The sequence below is a fragment of the Astyanax mexicanus genome, chromosome 11 (genome assembly GCF_023375975.1).
Source record: "Astyanax mexicanus isolate ESR-SI-001 chromosome 11, AstMex3_surface, whole genome shotgun sequence".
Lineage (NCBI taxonomy): Eukaryota > Metazoa > Chordata > Actinopteri > Characiformes > Acestrorhamphidae > Astyanax > Astyanax mexicanus.
In genome coordinates this window covers 26,958,601-26,975,943 of record NC_064418.1, presented here as the reverse complement: position 1 = coordinate 26,975,943, position 17,343 = coordinate 26,958,601, and the positions used below count along the sequence as shown (strand labels likewise).

Below are 17,343 nucleotides of genomic sequence, written 5' to 3'. Positions count from 1 at the left end.
AATCTTCCGGGCCTGGTTTAACCACAAGTGATGTGGAGAGAGAGTAGTTGTGTCCTTTTTTTATTTGGGCATTTTTTTAACATTCGAAGTGAACCTTTGTCCACATGAAGGACAAATATATTGACAGTGTTACATTTCTGCTGTATACTTACAGTTTTATTACATGGTAATATGTTAATGTTTTTAAAGTGAGCCACGGCACTAAGACATGATATTTGCTAGATAAAAAATCTGAATAGAACTAGAATACAAATTCAAAAGCAAAAAGTTGTACAGAATAATAGCATTTGCAGTGTATATGTGTCTAAATACACAACAGCATGTTAAAATGAGTTTATACATTTTTTTTTATTTTAGTAAGCTGACATCAATTTTACACAGATCATGAGTAAATGTTTTTAAAACGAGGGGATAACATACAACCAGCAGTGTAAGTGCAAAACCCGTCTTTCCCACTTTTTGTTTTGATAATGAACTTGATGAAAAAAGGTCTTTATTACAAGTATCGAGATAAATGGATGTAATGCCTTTTGGACTAATTTCAGTAGGATGGTCACTCCTGGAAAGGATATCCAGTGTTCCATGTTTTCTCCATTTGTGAATAATAGCTTTCACTGTGGTCCACTTGAGTCCCATGCCTTAAAAATGACTTTGTAATCGTTAGCAGATTGATAGATTACACTACAGTACATTTGGCAGACGCGTTTGTCCAAAGTGATTTTTTTGCATTGGAACTCTTCTATAGGTATCATTTTGACCAGTCTCTATCTTATTAAATCATTAGCACTGACCTTCACTGGGACAAGTGAGACCTGCAATCACTTTAAATGTGATTCTGGGTTCTTTTGGGACCTCCTGGATGAGCTGTCCATGCCCTTTTGTAATAATTTTGGTCGCGAAATGTTTACCAGTGTCCTACATTTTCTCTATTTGTGAATAATGGCTCCCATTGTGGTGCGCTGGAATCCCATTAAATGAGTCTTAGAAATGACTTTGTAACCTTTTCCAGAATGATAGATGTCAAATACTTTGTTTTCACATCTGTTTTTCTTCAAATCGTAGCATAATATGTTGCTTTTTGAGATATTTTAGCTGCTTCAAGTTCTATTTAAGTGACTCCTTAAATCTACAGTTCTGGCAGTAATCAGCCCTGGTTGTGGTTCGTGTTTTTCTAAAAAGTGTGATTGACAGCTAATTAAAAAAGTACTTTTTATTATATATATATATATATATATATATATATATATATATATATATATTTGTCTGATATTAAAAAATATTAAATAATTCTGAAAAATGTATGAAAAAATGCAAAATCTAAATAAATCTGTAAAGGGGGCAAATACTTTTCACCTCACTGTATGTTACTATGGGCTCTTTTGGGTAAATATATAAGGCCCAGGCAACGCTCCCACACACGATCCACCCAAAAAAAATCCCCAAAGCATCTCAGAGTTTAGATCATCTTTACTGGCAGTGAAAGAGAGGAATGATTCACCATTTCTTAAAACATCTTAATGCTGAAATATTTGTGCTACACCCAGCACAGAGAGGTTTCCCCACCATGGCCATGGTTCTTAAATAAACTGCACTGCGGTCAACAAAATGTATTTTTATTCACTCTATCTGTACACAAAAGAAAAAAATACTTTTTTTTTAACCAATTAATAAATACTTATTGCAACAAACATCACAATCACAATTTTTTTGCATGGCATTTGTGACACAAAAATGTGAAGCCATATCAATGCATTTTTGTTAAAATAGCTCAATATCTTGCCAGAAACATTCATTTCTGAAAGCATGTTTTAAGTACAAAAAACAATAGTGCTGATCATATCTATTCATACTAGAACATATTCCTAGCATTTACAAAAATGCATTTAAAATGCAATTCAAGCCAAAGCCTGACACAAACAGCCTGCACAAAAGCACAATTCAGGTAATGTTCATGTTGAAATTTAATAAAAAAATATCAAGAACATCATGTATGCTACTGCTGGAAGGTTGTATGCAATACTTCACTGCAGGTACAGTACACACTTTCCATCCATTTACCAAATTTAACATAAAATGTACAGTGCCGGTACATTTTAACTGATAGAAATTTAGAACTTAAATAATTTAAACCCAAACAAGCATAGCTTACATATGATAGATTGTTATACTTAAATCCTTTACACTCTAGATGAGTCTCCAAATTCAAAATATCCTCAACATGAGCACAATCAGAGAACACAGGACAAGATAACAACAATCATTTCATTCAGAAGTTCTTTTTGTTTAAGCGAAACAATTTTCTGAGCAAAGACAGAGGGTGAAGACATTCTATATTAATGTTGCTGGATAAAACTGACCCACATTCCAGAGCAGAAAGTCACTAGTGTAAAACTGCATGTCAAACTATTATGGCAGCAAATAGTGTAAGACATGTCATGACAGTTATTGATAATGGAAAAACAATACCAAACTTACATTACTAGGCAGAACAGATCAGGACAACGCATCAATACCGTATAACATCTGCTATGACATGTTAAAGGCACGGCCATATCGGATCAAGTGCAACTATATCAATATCACTTGCTGTAAATCTATGAGCTAAAGCTGTGACACTACATGTGTTCCTATTTTGGTCAGTCTATTGTTAGTAATTCTGGCTTCATATAGTTAATACCTAGCGGATTTCGTTGTTTAAATCTAGATTCTCCTGCCCAGCCCATTCATACAATATTTGATGACTTATTAATCCTTAGCAAGCACTCCTTCTAAAAGAGTCCTTATAAAAAAGTAACAGCAGTGAAATCTGTAAAACGCTTAAAAATATTTAGTTATGCATACTCAGAAGTGGTTTCTGGTGTATTTGTAAGATTATACACAATATGGAAAAATGTACTGGGACACACACAGTCATTGTGTCTTCCAAAATCAAAAGGTATGTTCTAAAAGATTTATCCTGCAAGCATCACTGCAAGGATATGATTGCATTCAGCGACAAAAGCTTTAGGGCAAGGGTTGATCACTAATCCCACCTAATCATACCCCAACTCCACAGTTCATCCCATAAAAGTACTGAATGGAGCAACATCATTACAGAGGACACAGTTTAACTGCTCCACAGCTCAATACTGAGGCGTTTTATATCCCTATGGGTTCATGTTCATCTGATCTAGAGTACTAATCTCTTGGAAATACTTCTGTAAATGGACTACTGATAAGCTGTGTTTGTACATCTGCACAACTGCGCAAACAGTGGGTACAAATTAATGAAGCTGAATGCAAACATTAGAAGGGTTTCCACAAACATTTGGGCATATAGGGTATTTTCAAAGTTTGCTTCAATTTGCAAGCTCTATCTGGAGGAAACGGGAAGGTACGTTTTGATCTTCTCCCTGTAGACCACGGCTAAAATCCCCAGAATGAGGACGACGGCGACGGCGACGAGAACACCTATAACTATGGGGACGACAGAATCAGGACCTGCAAAAAATAACAATAAAATAAATGCCATCAATTAAACTTAAATTTAATATTAACATTTCTAACATTGCTTTACCAGAGGGTTGATGCTTTAATCTGAACAATTAATACCATTTAAAATGTACAAATCTACAACAATATAAGTACAATGAACTGTAAAGCATGAGAGTCACAATTAAACCAATTTTATATATAAATAATAATATGAATAAAAATAATAATAATATATTTATGTCTTAAAAATTTTTTACCTGGGCTGTAACAGTCCTTAAGAGTGAACTCAGGAGCACTTTCTTTGCTCACTTTATTACTTGCGGTGCAAAAATAAACTGATTCATTTTTTGTATCTTTGGAGACAATAACTGTTTTTCCTTCGTGTGGACCGTCTGGCCCAGACCAAGTAGTCTTTACTGGCCCTACTGAACTATCCACTGAACATGTTAGTGTTATTTTTTCATCATCAGCAACCTTACAGGAAATGGTTGGTACACCTACTGCATCTGTAGAAGAAGAAAAAGTCTCTCTTAGGAAGTACTTTTACAGGTTTATTCTACCAGATAAACACAAAGCATTTGAGCATTTAAAAATGCTTGCATGACCTGGTGGAATTTTTATAGAAACAGACGTCACTAAACATTACATTTCTTAATGTAACAACGGATACGAGAATAAACAGCTTATGTGCATGATGGATAATTACTGAAACCATTAGTAGTTAGAACTACCTCGAAAACAATAGGCTAATATTTGAGTGGTGTACTACTCTGCGCAGTTTGGTAAATGACTAATTACGATTCATTAGTTATGATATATGGGTTGCTATTTTATTGCATCTGACCACATATAAACAGTATTCAAACATTTGAAGTTGTGCCCTTTTAATGTGTTTAATTAAATTTTTAGAACTTACAAAAAACTATTTAGTGACAAAATGGAAACCAATTTCTACAATGTAAGGTCAAATCAATAAATATATATATATACCATGTAAAATAAGTGTTTGCATTAATATTAAAAGTGACATCTAATTCAAAGTCCAAAATCACATTTTTTTTTGTAAAACTCCATAAGAGTGGTCATAGGTGTCTTAAGGCCCTCAATAATGTCCTTCTTGCACAACCACTTTCCGTATTTTTCGGACTATAAGGCGCACCGTATTACAAGACGCACTATCAAAGAACGCCCTTCCCCCACGGGGAATACACATACAAATCTAGCTCTTTCAAAGTCAAACGAGTGCTGGATATTAATCTACACAGATTCCTCTCCTGAAAACTGTTTATTTGGGTGAGTAAAGTGCTTCAGTTTATTTACAGTAAGCTTAGATTTCCAGATTTCCACTAAGGCTTGCTGCACCAGCGTTAGCATAGCTATCCGCTAGCACGCTAGCTAGTCACCTAAACTAGTAAAGTTAACCCAAACTTAAACGACAGCGTTACACTGAGTAATCCTGCGTGTTCTGGTAAGACAGTGAGATATTAGCTAGCGATTCGTCCCCCGTAGCTTGTTTTAACACGGTAAACAAGCAGATTACAGGCTGATAAAACTCACCTCTGAGAGAGTTAGCGCTTAGCATCTAGCTAATGCTAGCCAGGCAAAGGAGCACAGACTTACAGGCCGATAACTCACCTCTGAACGGTGAACGCTTAGCGATTAGCATCTAACTCTAATAATACTGCTCCAGCAGTATTAAAAGTACTAAATTTAGATAATACTGATCTCTGAACAGTGAAAAAGCTAGCTAGCTTAGCGGTTAGCATCTAGCTAATGCTATTGCTGCTCCAGCCACGGAGCTGCACGGCTCTGCATGGTGTGTGTGTTTACTTTAGATAATTTAGATCAGGGGTCTCAAAGTACCGGCCCGCGGGGCACATCCGGCCCGCGACGCGGTTTCATACGGCCCCTCACGGGTTAACAAAATAAGCATACATCTGGCCCGCAATTCAATTTAATTATTTATGCTTTATTATGGTCGTTTTCATATTTTATCTTAACTTGTATTTTGGTGTGTGTGTGTGTGTGTGTGGTTTTTGTTTTTTTGCTTACGCTGCGTTGCCTGCTTTAATAGTCTTCAGTAGCCTTCAACAGTCTAACCTTGCAGCCGTGGTGTGTCCATTAAACTCCGTAGTTATAAACATCCTGAGGTTAGCAGCGCGCTAACTGACCTGTTTATAATGTAATCCGAGCAGTGACTCCGGGATGGCTGCTCTAACCTGCTGCTGTTAGCTGCTTGGGCTGAAATATGAACTGTAGAGAGCTGTATTATCCGGTTAGTGGGGTTATTTTATTTCATACACAGAAGAACTTAAAAATTTTAAAAACGCTCCAGACTGGCTCAGCTGAGCCCTGTAGCCCGTGGCTGGGCTGCAGCTCTGACTAAGCAAAGACTGCGGGCTTGTGTTGCTGCTGCTGCAGCTCCGACTAGTGGTTGTATGAGGAACTGCTAAATCTGAGAAAATGCTAAATCTGTCACATGTTCTTAACAGCTCACAATTTTAGATTTTAGATTTATTAAGCCTTATTTCAGTATCAAACGTTTTGATCAAAGTTAATATAACTTGTATTTTATGTCATTTCTATTCACTTGACTAGTTTGGTTCTTGATTGATGGAGTTTTTCGATTCCATAACATGACAAATTAAAAGGGTTTATGTTAATAGAGCAACAAGCAAACATTTTTTCCATGCAACTGTAATATTTGATTGAATAAATAATATATTGAGAGTTATTTAACATTAAGGAGTAATCACATTCATTTTATATTACATCTGGTTACATTTTCTTATATTTATAAGTTACATCTGGCCCTCAGAGGACAGCCAATATGCCAATGTGGCCCTCGGCCAAAATGAGTTTGACACCCCTGATTTAGATAATTCTGAACAGTGAATAAGCTAGCTAATGCTATTGCTGCTTCAGCCTCGGAGCTGCACGGCTCTGGACTCTGTATAGCACTGAAACTCTCTATAACGCTGCACCGAGTGTGTGTTTACTGCTCCTTACAACCTGACGGGTAAAATCCATACAAAAGGCGCACCGTATTATAAGACGCACTGTCAATTTTTGTGAAAATTAAAAGTTTTTAAGTGCGCCTTATAGTCCGAAAAATACGGTAATTTAAGAGGACGGCCTGTTCTAGGCAGATTTGCACAGGCTTTCCTTACAAACTGAGAGACCATGCAGGGAGGAGACTAGTGAGGAAGCCTCCTTTATGTTGTCAGACTAATTAAGGTTTTTCCAGCAGACCTTGGAGTCTCCCACTTGCCTTTGCAAAATTCTAAATGTAAATTTCTTAATTGTATTTGTGTAAATGGGTCTATTAGACTAGGTTATATTTCATATTGCTAAATTAAACAATGTACGTAACTAGCCATATTACAAACATTAATTCAATGCTTTCTTTCACTGGATTTTACTCTTGACCTGGTTAAAAAAAAAAAAACATTTTTAATATTGTTTTCTAAGCTTATTCAAGAAAACTACTAGAATATATATCTGGAGAAATTACACATGTTAATTAAATAGAAAAAAAGCTTTTGATCTAGTGGTATATACCAGTGTGCATGTCATGCAGTTCAACATTAGCCTGTGTACAGCAGGTTAAAAAATCTTAGACATTTATACCAGCATATAAATTATATATACCAAGCCATTGTGCCTACCCAAAACGGATATAGTATACACAAGCCTGCAAAATAACTTATGCATTTAACTATTTTGTATTTAATTTGCATATATTTTCTCTCAGGACCAAATGCACTACATATTACCATACGCATTACTTACCCATCACTTGAAGTGTAAATTTGGTATTCACAAGGTTCCCCTTTATCAAGATTTCAGCCTCATACGGCCCACTGTTACCTTTCTTTAGCTCCTTAAGTGTGAGAACACCAGTGTTGTTATCAAGAACTCCTTTGAACTGAAACCATCTCTCACGCTCATCTTCAAACTCTACCACTTTATCATTATTAAATTTCCACAGAATGCTCTCAGGTTTTCCAGTTACTAAGGGCTTGAGAGTGACATTTCCTCCAACTTTCCCAAATTCTTCAACACAAAGTACATGACCTAAGAAAAAGCAGAAAAAGGATAATGAGACAGCGTATGTGTCACAAATTCACAATACAAAGCAAAGAACCAAATAAACAGGTAACATTGCTAACATAAATGTCACATGGACAATGATGAATGAAAGCAAGTATCTTGTATAGCCTACTAAACATAAAACTTTAACATAAAAATAACACAGAAGTGGCTACAAAATCAATTAAAGACCATGTTTCTCATCCTAAAATAAATTTCAGTATTGTTGATACTACAAATGGGGACTTTTATCAGAATCTGAGAGATTCAGTTTGGCTTTAGGTTGTACCTCCGTGATATAGAGGCCATTGTGTGAAGAATCTCACCTCCCACTCTTGAGCAGGCAAATACGAGAATAAAAAAAAATATTTCACACTAAACTGTTCTTGATGTTTGAAAGGCATCAAAGTGTACAATACAAATTTGAGCAATATGACTATTATTCTTGTTACTATTATTGTTTATTATTATGATTATTATTATTACAGTGTACAACAACAATAACAACAACAATAATAAACAACAACAACAATAATAATAGTAGTAATAATAGTAAGTTATTTTTTATGTTTTAATTATTCCGGTAATATTGGCATAAACATAACTAACCAGATGGCAAAAGGATGCAGAATCAGCGTAAATCTTTCCATTTCTAATCCATTGAAACAATTATTATTTGTGCACATCTTTACACTTTACATTGATTAAATAATGATTAAATATTATAGCTTTAGATGTATAGTTTATATTAAACTTTACTTACATTAAATATGTATATCTTCTTCGTATTGTATTATTATAGGCTGTACTGTGGTCTGGCCTACCTTTGTAACCTTTATTACAGGGTTTTACTGTTCTTTCAGGTTCAATAGTAATTAATTTAGGATAAGCGTATAATAACTAAACACTAACTATGTTTATATATATATTTTTAAAGATTATTTATAATTTTTGCGACATTAATGAATTTACTAGTTTTAATAAAAAAAAAGCAGCTCCAGCGTAAAATCTTTATAACAAAATAAACTTGAAAGATTTTAAAAATATTTAAGTAGGGATTCATTTTTATAAAACAAAATGTCATTGGGCTATCTGTATTTATGGATATAATATTAAACATAACTGGTCTTCCTTACAAATTTCCACACCTTTGATTTTGGTAAACAGGACTCTTAAATAATAATAAATAAAATAATATTAATATTGTTAAATAATAATTAAATATGTTATTATTATTGTTTTTGTTTTATATATACTATTTGTATTATTATTACATAGCTAGATCATATACAAATATATAAGCGATTACAGTTCAGATTTTTATCTCTCGATTATGCCATGTACAAATTCATAGCTAACTGGATTAATCAGATTCATTTGATTGACCTCCCCAGTCTCAAACTATAGCTAGTTATATTCCTTAACAATTGTTTTTCTTTATTGTTCCAACTTAGGAAAGTGTTAACCCCTTAACTGGCCAGGAGTTTTGTCAATTGTCTGCCTGAAATTACAACACTAAATCTTAAAGTTTCTATTCAAGCATTGCATTAAAGGCTTTTATGTTTGATAAGGAACATTACTGAAAAGCATAATTGTAATTGTGATAGAAAATATATAAAAAAAATAATTAATGACACAATATAATGAATAAAATCATAAAATTGGCTTTTTCCTCAACTTTCGCTATGTTTGTCTAGTTTTTACATCTATTTTCAAACATGCAGAATTTGGGTTGATTCCTGTTACTGATATGGAATTATTAAGTGGAGTACTGTAACGAGGCTTAAGTTAGCGTCTTATTCGCCAGTGTCTTATTCGGATTTTCCGGTCCACCTTAAAACGTCGAAGTACCAATTATTCGCCAGTAGAGAGCAAAGTTGAGCCAAGGAAAACGAGTTTGGCATTTAGGGCATACATATTGAGAATACATTGCCTGTTCTGGGTATTTCCAGTTGCCCTAACTCCAGATTATCAAATAGTCAGTTGAATTTGACACCACATTATGAAAATAGAACTATTATTCTATGTATAGACTAAAGAGATAAAAATATTACTGTACAGTTTTTTATTATCATGACCCTCTGAACTTGGCATTTGAGAAGATTAAAGAAGAATAAATTGCCTGTTCTTCATATTCCCAGATGACTTAAATCCAGATTGTTAAATAGTCTGTTGAATTTGACACCACATTATGAAAGTAGAACTATTAGACTGTGATTAGTCTTAATAACTAAAAATATTACTGTACAGTTTTTTTATTATGACCCTCTGAACGTGGCATTTGAAAAGATTAAAGAAGAATAAATTGCCTGTTCTGCATATTTCCAGTTACCCTAACTCCAGATTAACAAATAGTCTGTTGAATTTGACACCACATTATGAAAATAGAACTATTAGTCTGTGGTTAGCCTTAACAACTAAAAATATTACTGTACAGTTTTTTCATTATGACCCTCTGAACTTGGCATTTCAGAAGATTGAAGAATAAATTGCCTTTTCTACATATTCCCAGATGCCCTAAATCCAGATTAACAAATAGTCTGTTGAATTTGACACCACATTATGAAGGTAGAACTATTAGACTTTGATTAGCCATAATAACTAAAAATATTACTGTACAGTTTTTTTTATTATGACCCTCTGAACTTGGCATTTGAGAAGATGTCAGTATAATAAATTGCCTGTTCTGCATATTCCCAGATGACTTAAATCCAGATTGTTAAATAGTCTGTTAAATTTGACAAAGAATTATGAACATATACCTATTAGACTGTGATAAGCCATAATAACTAAAAATATTACTGTACAGTTTTTTCATTATGACCCTCTGAACTTGGCATTTCAGAAGATTGAAGGAGAATAAATTGCCTGTTCTGCATATTTCCAGTGACCCTAAATCCAGATTATCAAATAGTCCGTTGAATTTGACACCACATTATGAAAATAGAACTATTAGACTGTGATTAGCCTTAATAACTAAAAATATTACTGTACAGTTTTTTCATTATGACCCTCTGAACTTGGCATTTCAGAAGATTGAAGAATAAATTGCCTTTTCTACATATTCCCAGATGCCCTAAATCCAGATTAACAAATAGTCTTTTGAATTTGACACCACATTATGAAGGTAGAACTATTAGACTGTGATTAGCCTTAATAACTAAAAATATTACTGTACATTTTTTTTATTATGACCCTCTGAACTTGGCATTTGAGAAGATTAAAGAAGAATAAATTGCCTGTTCTGCATATTTCCAGTTACCCTAACTCCAAATTGTCAAATAGTCTGTTGAACTCGACACCACATTATGAAAATAGAACTATTAGACTTTGATTAGCCATAATAACTAAAAATATTACTGTACAGTTTTTTTTATTATGACCCTCTGAACTTGGCATTTTGAGAAGATGTCAGTATAATAAATTGCCTGTTCTGCATATTCCCAGATGACTTAAATCCAGATTGTTAAATAGTCTGTTAAATTTGACAAAGAATTATGAGCATATACCTATTAGACTGTGATTAGCCATAATAACTAAAAATATTACTGTACAGTTTTTTTTATTATGACCCTTTGAACTTGGCATTTGAGAAGATTAAAGAAGAATAAATTGCCTGTTCTGCATATTCCCAGATGCCCTAAATACAGATTATTAAAAAGTCTGCTGCATCCGACACCACATTATGAAAACATACCTATTAAACTATGAGTAGCCTTAATAACTAAAACTATGTGTACAGTTTTTTTATTATGACACTCTGAACTTGGCATTTGAGAAGATGTCAGTAGAATAAATTACCTGTTCTGCATATTCCCAGATGACTTAAATCCAGATTGTTAAATAGTCTGTTAAAGTTGACACAGAATTATGAACATATACCTATTAGAGTGTGAGGAGCCTAAATAGCTAAAATATTACTGTACAGTTTTTTTATTATGACCCTCTGAACTTGGCATTTGAGAAGATTGAAAAAGAATAAATTGCCTGTTCTGCATATTTCCAGTTACCCTAACTCCAGATTATCAAATAGTCTGTTGAATTTGACACCACATTATGAAAATAGAACTATTAGACTGTGATTAGCCATAATAAATAAAAATATTACTGTACAGTTTTTTATTATCATGACCCTCTGAACTTGGCATTTGAGAAGATTAAAGAAGAATAAATTGCCTGTTCTGCATATTTCCAGTTACCCTAACTCCAGATTATCAAATAGTCTGTGAATAGCCTAAAGAACTAGAAATATTACTGTACCTTTTTTTATCACTCTCTGATCTTAGCACTTATTGAAGTAGATAAAATTGCCTGTTCAACATGTTTCTAGTTGCTCTTATTACACATTATCAGTCTGTTAAAATGCATGCTTATTTCTCACCTCTATAGTACTATATTTCATGCAAGTAAAAACTGAAACATTTTGTATAAATTGCATTATTAGTTATCATTGTAATATTTCTTTCTGACACGTTCAGTGCCTTGCAAAAGTATTCTTTTGCCACATTTCAGGCTTCAAACAAAGATATGAAATTGTATTTTTTTTTTGTGAAGAATCAACAACAAGTGGGACACAATCGTGAAGTGGAATGAAATTTACTGGCTATTTTAAACTTTTTTTATAAATAAATAACTGAAAGGTGAGGCGTCCAACATTTTTCGGCCCCTTTACTTTTAGTGCAGCAAACTACAAGACCAAGGAACAACCCAGGCAGGTCTGAGATACTGTAGTGGAGACGTTTAAAGCTGGATTTGAATACAAAAAGATTTCCCAAGCTTTAAACATCTCAATGAGTACTGTGCAAGGGATCATATTGGAATGGAATGAGTATCAGACCACTGCAAATCTACCAAAATGGAACTTTTTGGCCAAAATGCAAAATGTTATGTTTGCCGTAAAAGCGACACAGCTTATCCCTGAACAGCGTCATGGTTTGTGCTGCTTGTCTTCAGCAGGGACAGGGAAGATGTTTAAAATTGATGGGAAGATGGATGGAGCAAAACAGAGGACCATCTGGAAGAAAACCTGAGACCTGGGACAGATTTGTCTTCCAACAAGACAACGATCCAAAATATAAAGCAAAATCTACAATGGAACGGTTCACAAATAAACGTATCCAGGTGTTTGAATGGCCAAGTCAAAGTCCAGACCTGAATCCAATCAAGAGTCTGTGGAAAGAGCTGAAAACTGCTGTTCATAAACCAACGTAATGCTGTAATCACAGCAAAAGGTGGCGCTACAAAGTATTACTGCAAGGGGGCCAAATAATATTGCACGCCCCACTTTTCAGTTTTTTCGTTAAAAAAAAAGTTTAAAATATCCAATAAACTTCACAATTGTGTCCCACTTGTTGTTGATTCTTCACAAAAAAAATACAATTTAATATCTTAATGTTTGAAGCTTGAAATGTGGCAAAAGGTGGAAAAGTTCAAGGGAGCTGAATACTTGCCAAGCACTGTAACTGTCAAACAATCTACACATGCCCAAATTTATCTGCAAAGCATGTTCAGTAGAAAAAGTGTAATTTATTTGAAAAACAAATGACAGAAAAAAAACACAAAAATATATATACATAGTAAATATATATATATATATATATATATATATATATATATATATATATATATATATATATATATATATATATATATATATATAGGTTTTTTTTTTTCAAATAAACATTTTTTTTCTACTGTTCATGCTTTGCAGATAAATTTGTGCATGTGTAGATTTTATATATATAAATTCACTTATATAAAGTTTTTTAGTGACTTTAAAGGGAGACCATGACAGTAGTGCTTCCAACTAATATATGTACATATATTTCAGGATGTGGTGCATCCCTGGAAACAGTCCCTTTGGATCTGAAATATAATATTAAAAAATACAGCTTTTTGAAAAGAAAGTGGTCTTGTGACACAACTTGCCCCCAGTGCAGGGTAAGCTGTGCTTTTGGAGAGAATACATTGGGGTAAATTGTGCCATTGATTGCTGAAATAAAACAGTATATATTGATCTCAGAAACTGTAATGCTATATAAAAGCTGGACAAATTCAATACAAAATTACTAATTTAAGATTTATTTAAAGTTACTTTACAACATCAAAGGCCAATTTGAGCACACCAAAGGTCGATTTTCTAAAACAAGGCCTAGCAAAACAATCACGTCCTAGCAAAGATTAAAGGTTTATTAGCATAGTTGGCATATCTCTTAATTTGTCCCTTATTGAACTATTGCAGTTTACATTCACATTTGCAAAGGTTGTTACCCAACTACCCAATTTTGCTTCTCTGTGAACTATCTGCTAACTGATAATGAGCCGTTCCTGGGGAAATAATTATTAATGCTCCCTATTAATTATTCTTTTTTAATTAATGCACATTTAACCCAACCTGCTTTTTCCTCTCTGATCCAGCTGGCAGGGATATCGATGTCTTTTCTTTGTGCATACTCAAACTTTTTTGGTCTAAAATTAAGAACGTCACATAGTTTTAGTGATAAGTAAGAATACAATATACAATTACTCATAGTGTAGCTTACCAAAGCACTAAAACATGTGTGAAATATTTTGAAAGTTGTCTATAACACCTTTTTTTGTGCATGCTTCGCAGAGTACTTTATGCGTGGTAGTATTACAATGCTACCAATTTTGTAATAGGTAAGGATTCAAATATGACACACACTTGCATAAAATATTGTTATATAGAAATGGGAAATAAGCTTGAATTTCAACAGACTGATAATGTGGAGTAAGATCAACTGGAAATATGCAGAACAGGTTGTTCATTGTCAATGAATGTTTTCAAATGCAGAGTTCAGAGGGTCATAATAAAAATGGTACAGTAATATTTCTAGTTCTGTAGGCAATTCACAGTATAATAGTTATATTGTCATAATGTTGTTTCAAATTCAACAGCCTTTTTGATAATCTGGACCTAGGTAAACAGGAATCTTGCAAAACAGGCAATTTGCTCTTATTCAGTGTTGCTTACGTGCTAAGTTCAGAGTGTCATAACAAAAACATTGTGCAGAAATATTTCTAGTTCTTTAAGCTATTCATAGTCTAAATGTTCTATTTTGATAGATTGTGTCAAATTCAACAGACTATTAAACAATCTGGATTTAGGGCAACTGGAAATATGCAGAACAGGCAATTTATTCTCCTTCAATCCTCTGAAATGCCAAGTTCAGAGGGTCATAATAAAAAAACTGTACAGTAATATTTTTAGTTATTAAGACTAATCACAGTGTAATAGTTCCCCTTTCATAACCTGGTGTTAAATTCAACAGACTGTTTGATAATCTGGATTTAGGGTCACTGGAAATATGCAGAACAGGCAAATTATTCTCCTTCAATCTTCTGAAATGCCAAGTTCAAAGGGTCATAATAAAAAAACTGTACAGTAATATTTTTAGTTATTAAGGCTAATCACAGTCTAATAGTTCTATTTTCATAATGTGGTGTCAAATTCAACGGACTATTTGATAATCTGGAGTTAGGGTAACTGGAAATACCCAGAACAGGCAATGTATTCTCAATGTGTATGCCCTAAATGCCAAACTCGTTTTGCTTGGCTCAACTCTGCTCTCTACTGGCGAATAATTGGTATTTCGACGTTTTAAGGTGGACCGGAAAATCCGAATAAGACACTGGCGAATAAGACGCTAACTTCAGCCTCGTAGTACTGTAGGAGATTTTAAAGCCCTTAAATATTCAGAATAAAAAAATTATTTTACTGCTGAAAAAGAGGGTTTTGCATCACCTACACCTGTAGCTTGTGTACGGGACAAGGCATGTTATGGGGTCAAGAGGGAAATAACTGTGTTTGACTGTGTTTGAACTCTCCACGATGAAAGTGTGTGTGGGAGTCAGACAATTCCACATAATTCAAATTATTCAAAACATATTACACTTTTAAATTAAAATTAGATACCGCTAAACTGTTCAAAAACACACGACCATACAGAAACAGTATCTGGGGCAGTTACCATAGACATGTAACTAGATGAAGTATTTAGCCCCACCCGATAGTCCCGCTAATTTAGCTTAGCTTCTAGCTTGTTGTTTTAGCCCGCTGCTCCTCAGCGCACTGATCTTATCTGATCCTCCTCACTGCAGTAAAAAAAACTCCACCCTCCACCCACAGACTACACCATCAGGATCTGACCTACCTGCGCTGCAGAGGATAAAGAGGATCAGGCGGAGGATCCGCGGGTCTGTATTCACCATGTTCACCATGTTCACCCTGCTGCTGCTCTTGCTGCGTTTCCTTCGGGCGAGGCGGAGGCGGATATTGTCCAACACGCTTCACTCAGAGCGACGGGCCGATCTCCTCTAATAGAACCCACCAGAACACACTACCACTACGAGGAGATCCTCCACCAGCTGATTTTCTCCACAAACACGTTTTATTAAAGAGTCTACGGGGGAAAATCCACAATTCAGACAGGACTGGAGAGGGGGTTGGATCTCTGCCTGCCGGGAGACGGGCGGCAGTGGTGGGTCTTCGTGACGTCACCCGCCAGCCACTTTTTCATCGACCCGGCAGTGTCAGGCACGTACCCGGCAGTACTAAAAACTGTCAGGTAGCTTCCTGACAGTACGCCGGCACTACTAAAAACTGTCAGGGGGCTAGCTGACAGTAAGACCGGAGTCAAGCTATCCGCGCTTCGGAAATTCTCAGTCAAGTCATCCGCGCTTTAAGTTTAGATGCGCGTATACGTGCGATTTTACGGTAAACAGCACGCTTAAAAAACACAGAGAACGGGAGACCGACACGTTTCAGTCTATTATATTAATTCAGACATACATTAAGCCCAGAAACGAGAAAAAACGGATTAAAATAACTCACCTCACTGTATATTTTGTGCAGTACATTATCTATTTGATATAATATCCCATCAGTGTTTAAGAGAGAGAGAGAGAGAGAGAGAGAGTTTTATATTAATATTACTTTTTTCAATCCATGCTTCAAATTAAATTTCTCATGAGTTTCCCAAAAAACCAAAACAGATCCAGTACCTTGTAAAAGAGTCCATCCTAGACTATCACTTCTGCAAGTGTGGGCAATTGTCACTGTATGGTTTATTTTATATTAATAAAAAAATTGTATGCGTGTTTAAAATAAAATTTTTCATGATTTTCCCATAATGCCAAAACTGGTCCACTACCATTTGAAATAGTACAACATAGGCTGTCACCTCTGCAAGTTTGGGCAAATTTCACTGTATTTTTTATTTTATATTATTATTATTATTATTATTATTATTATTATTATTATTATTATTATTATTATTATTATTATTATTATTGTTTTTTTATTCTTGTTTAAAATTAAATTTCTCATGATTTTCCCATAATGCCAAAATAGATCCACTACCATGACTCCTGCATATTTGGGCAAATTTCACTGTTTTGTTTATTTTATATAATTTTTTTTTTTTTTTTATGCTTAAAATGACATTTCTCATGATTTTCCCATAATGCCAAAACAGTTCCATTACCATTTGAACGAGTCTGTCCTAGGCTTTGACTCCTGCAAGTTTGGGCAAATTTCACTGTATTGTTTATTTTATATTAATTTATTTATTTTTTATGCTTAAAATTTAATTTCTCATGATTTTCCCATAATACCAAAACAGTTCCACTTTCAGCATTTGATGCCAAAACATAGGCTATCACCTCTGCAAGTTTCGGCAAATTTCACTGTATTGTTTATTTTATATTATTATTATTATTATTATTATTATTATTATTATTATTATTTTATTCATG

The 17,343-nt window shown here is 34.1% G+C and overlaps 1 protein-coding gene across 1 annotated transcript; it reads right to left on the bottom strand.

The window, feature by feature from the left end:
• Window positions 1-1,597: 1,597 nt before the first annotated feature.
• On the bottom strand, window positions 1,598-16,106 carry LOC103041163 (uncharacterized). The gene is made up of 4 exons (XM_022668560.2): window positions 15,741-16,106; window positions 7,267-7,551; window positions 3,732-3,980; window positions 1,598-3,480 (listed from the first exon to the last, which is right to left on the bottom strand). Exons 1-4 carry the CDS (start codon window positions 15,805-15,807, stop codon window positions 3,353-3,355), a joined length of 729 nt encoding a protein of 242 aa, XP_022524281.2. The 5' UTR covers window positions 15,808-16,106; the 3' UTR covers window positions 1,598-3,352.
• Between the last annotated feature and the right edge of the window lie 1,237 nt (window positions 16,107-17,343).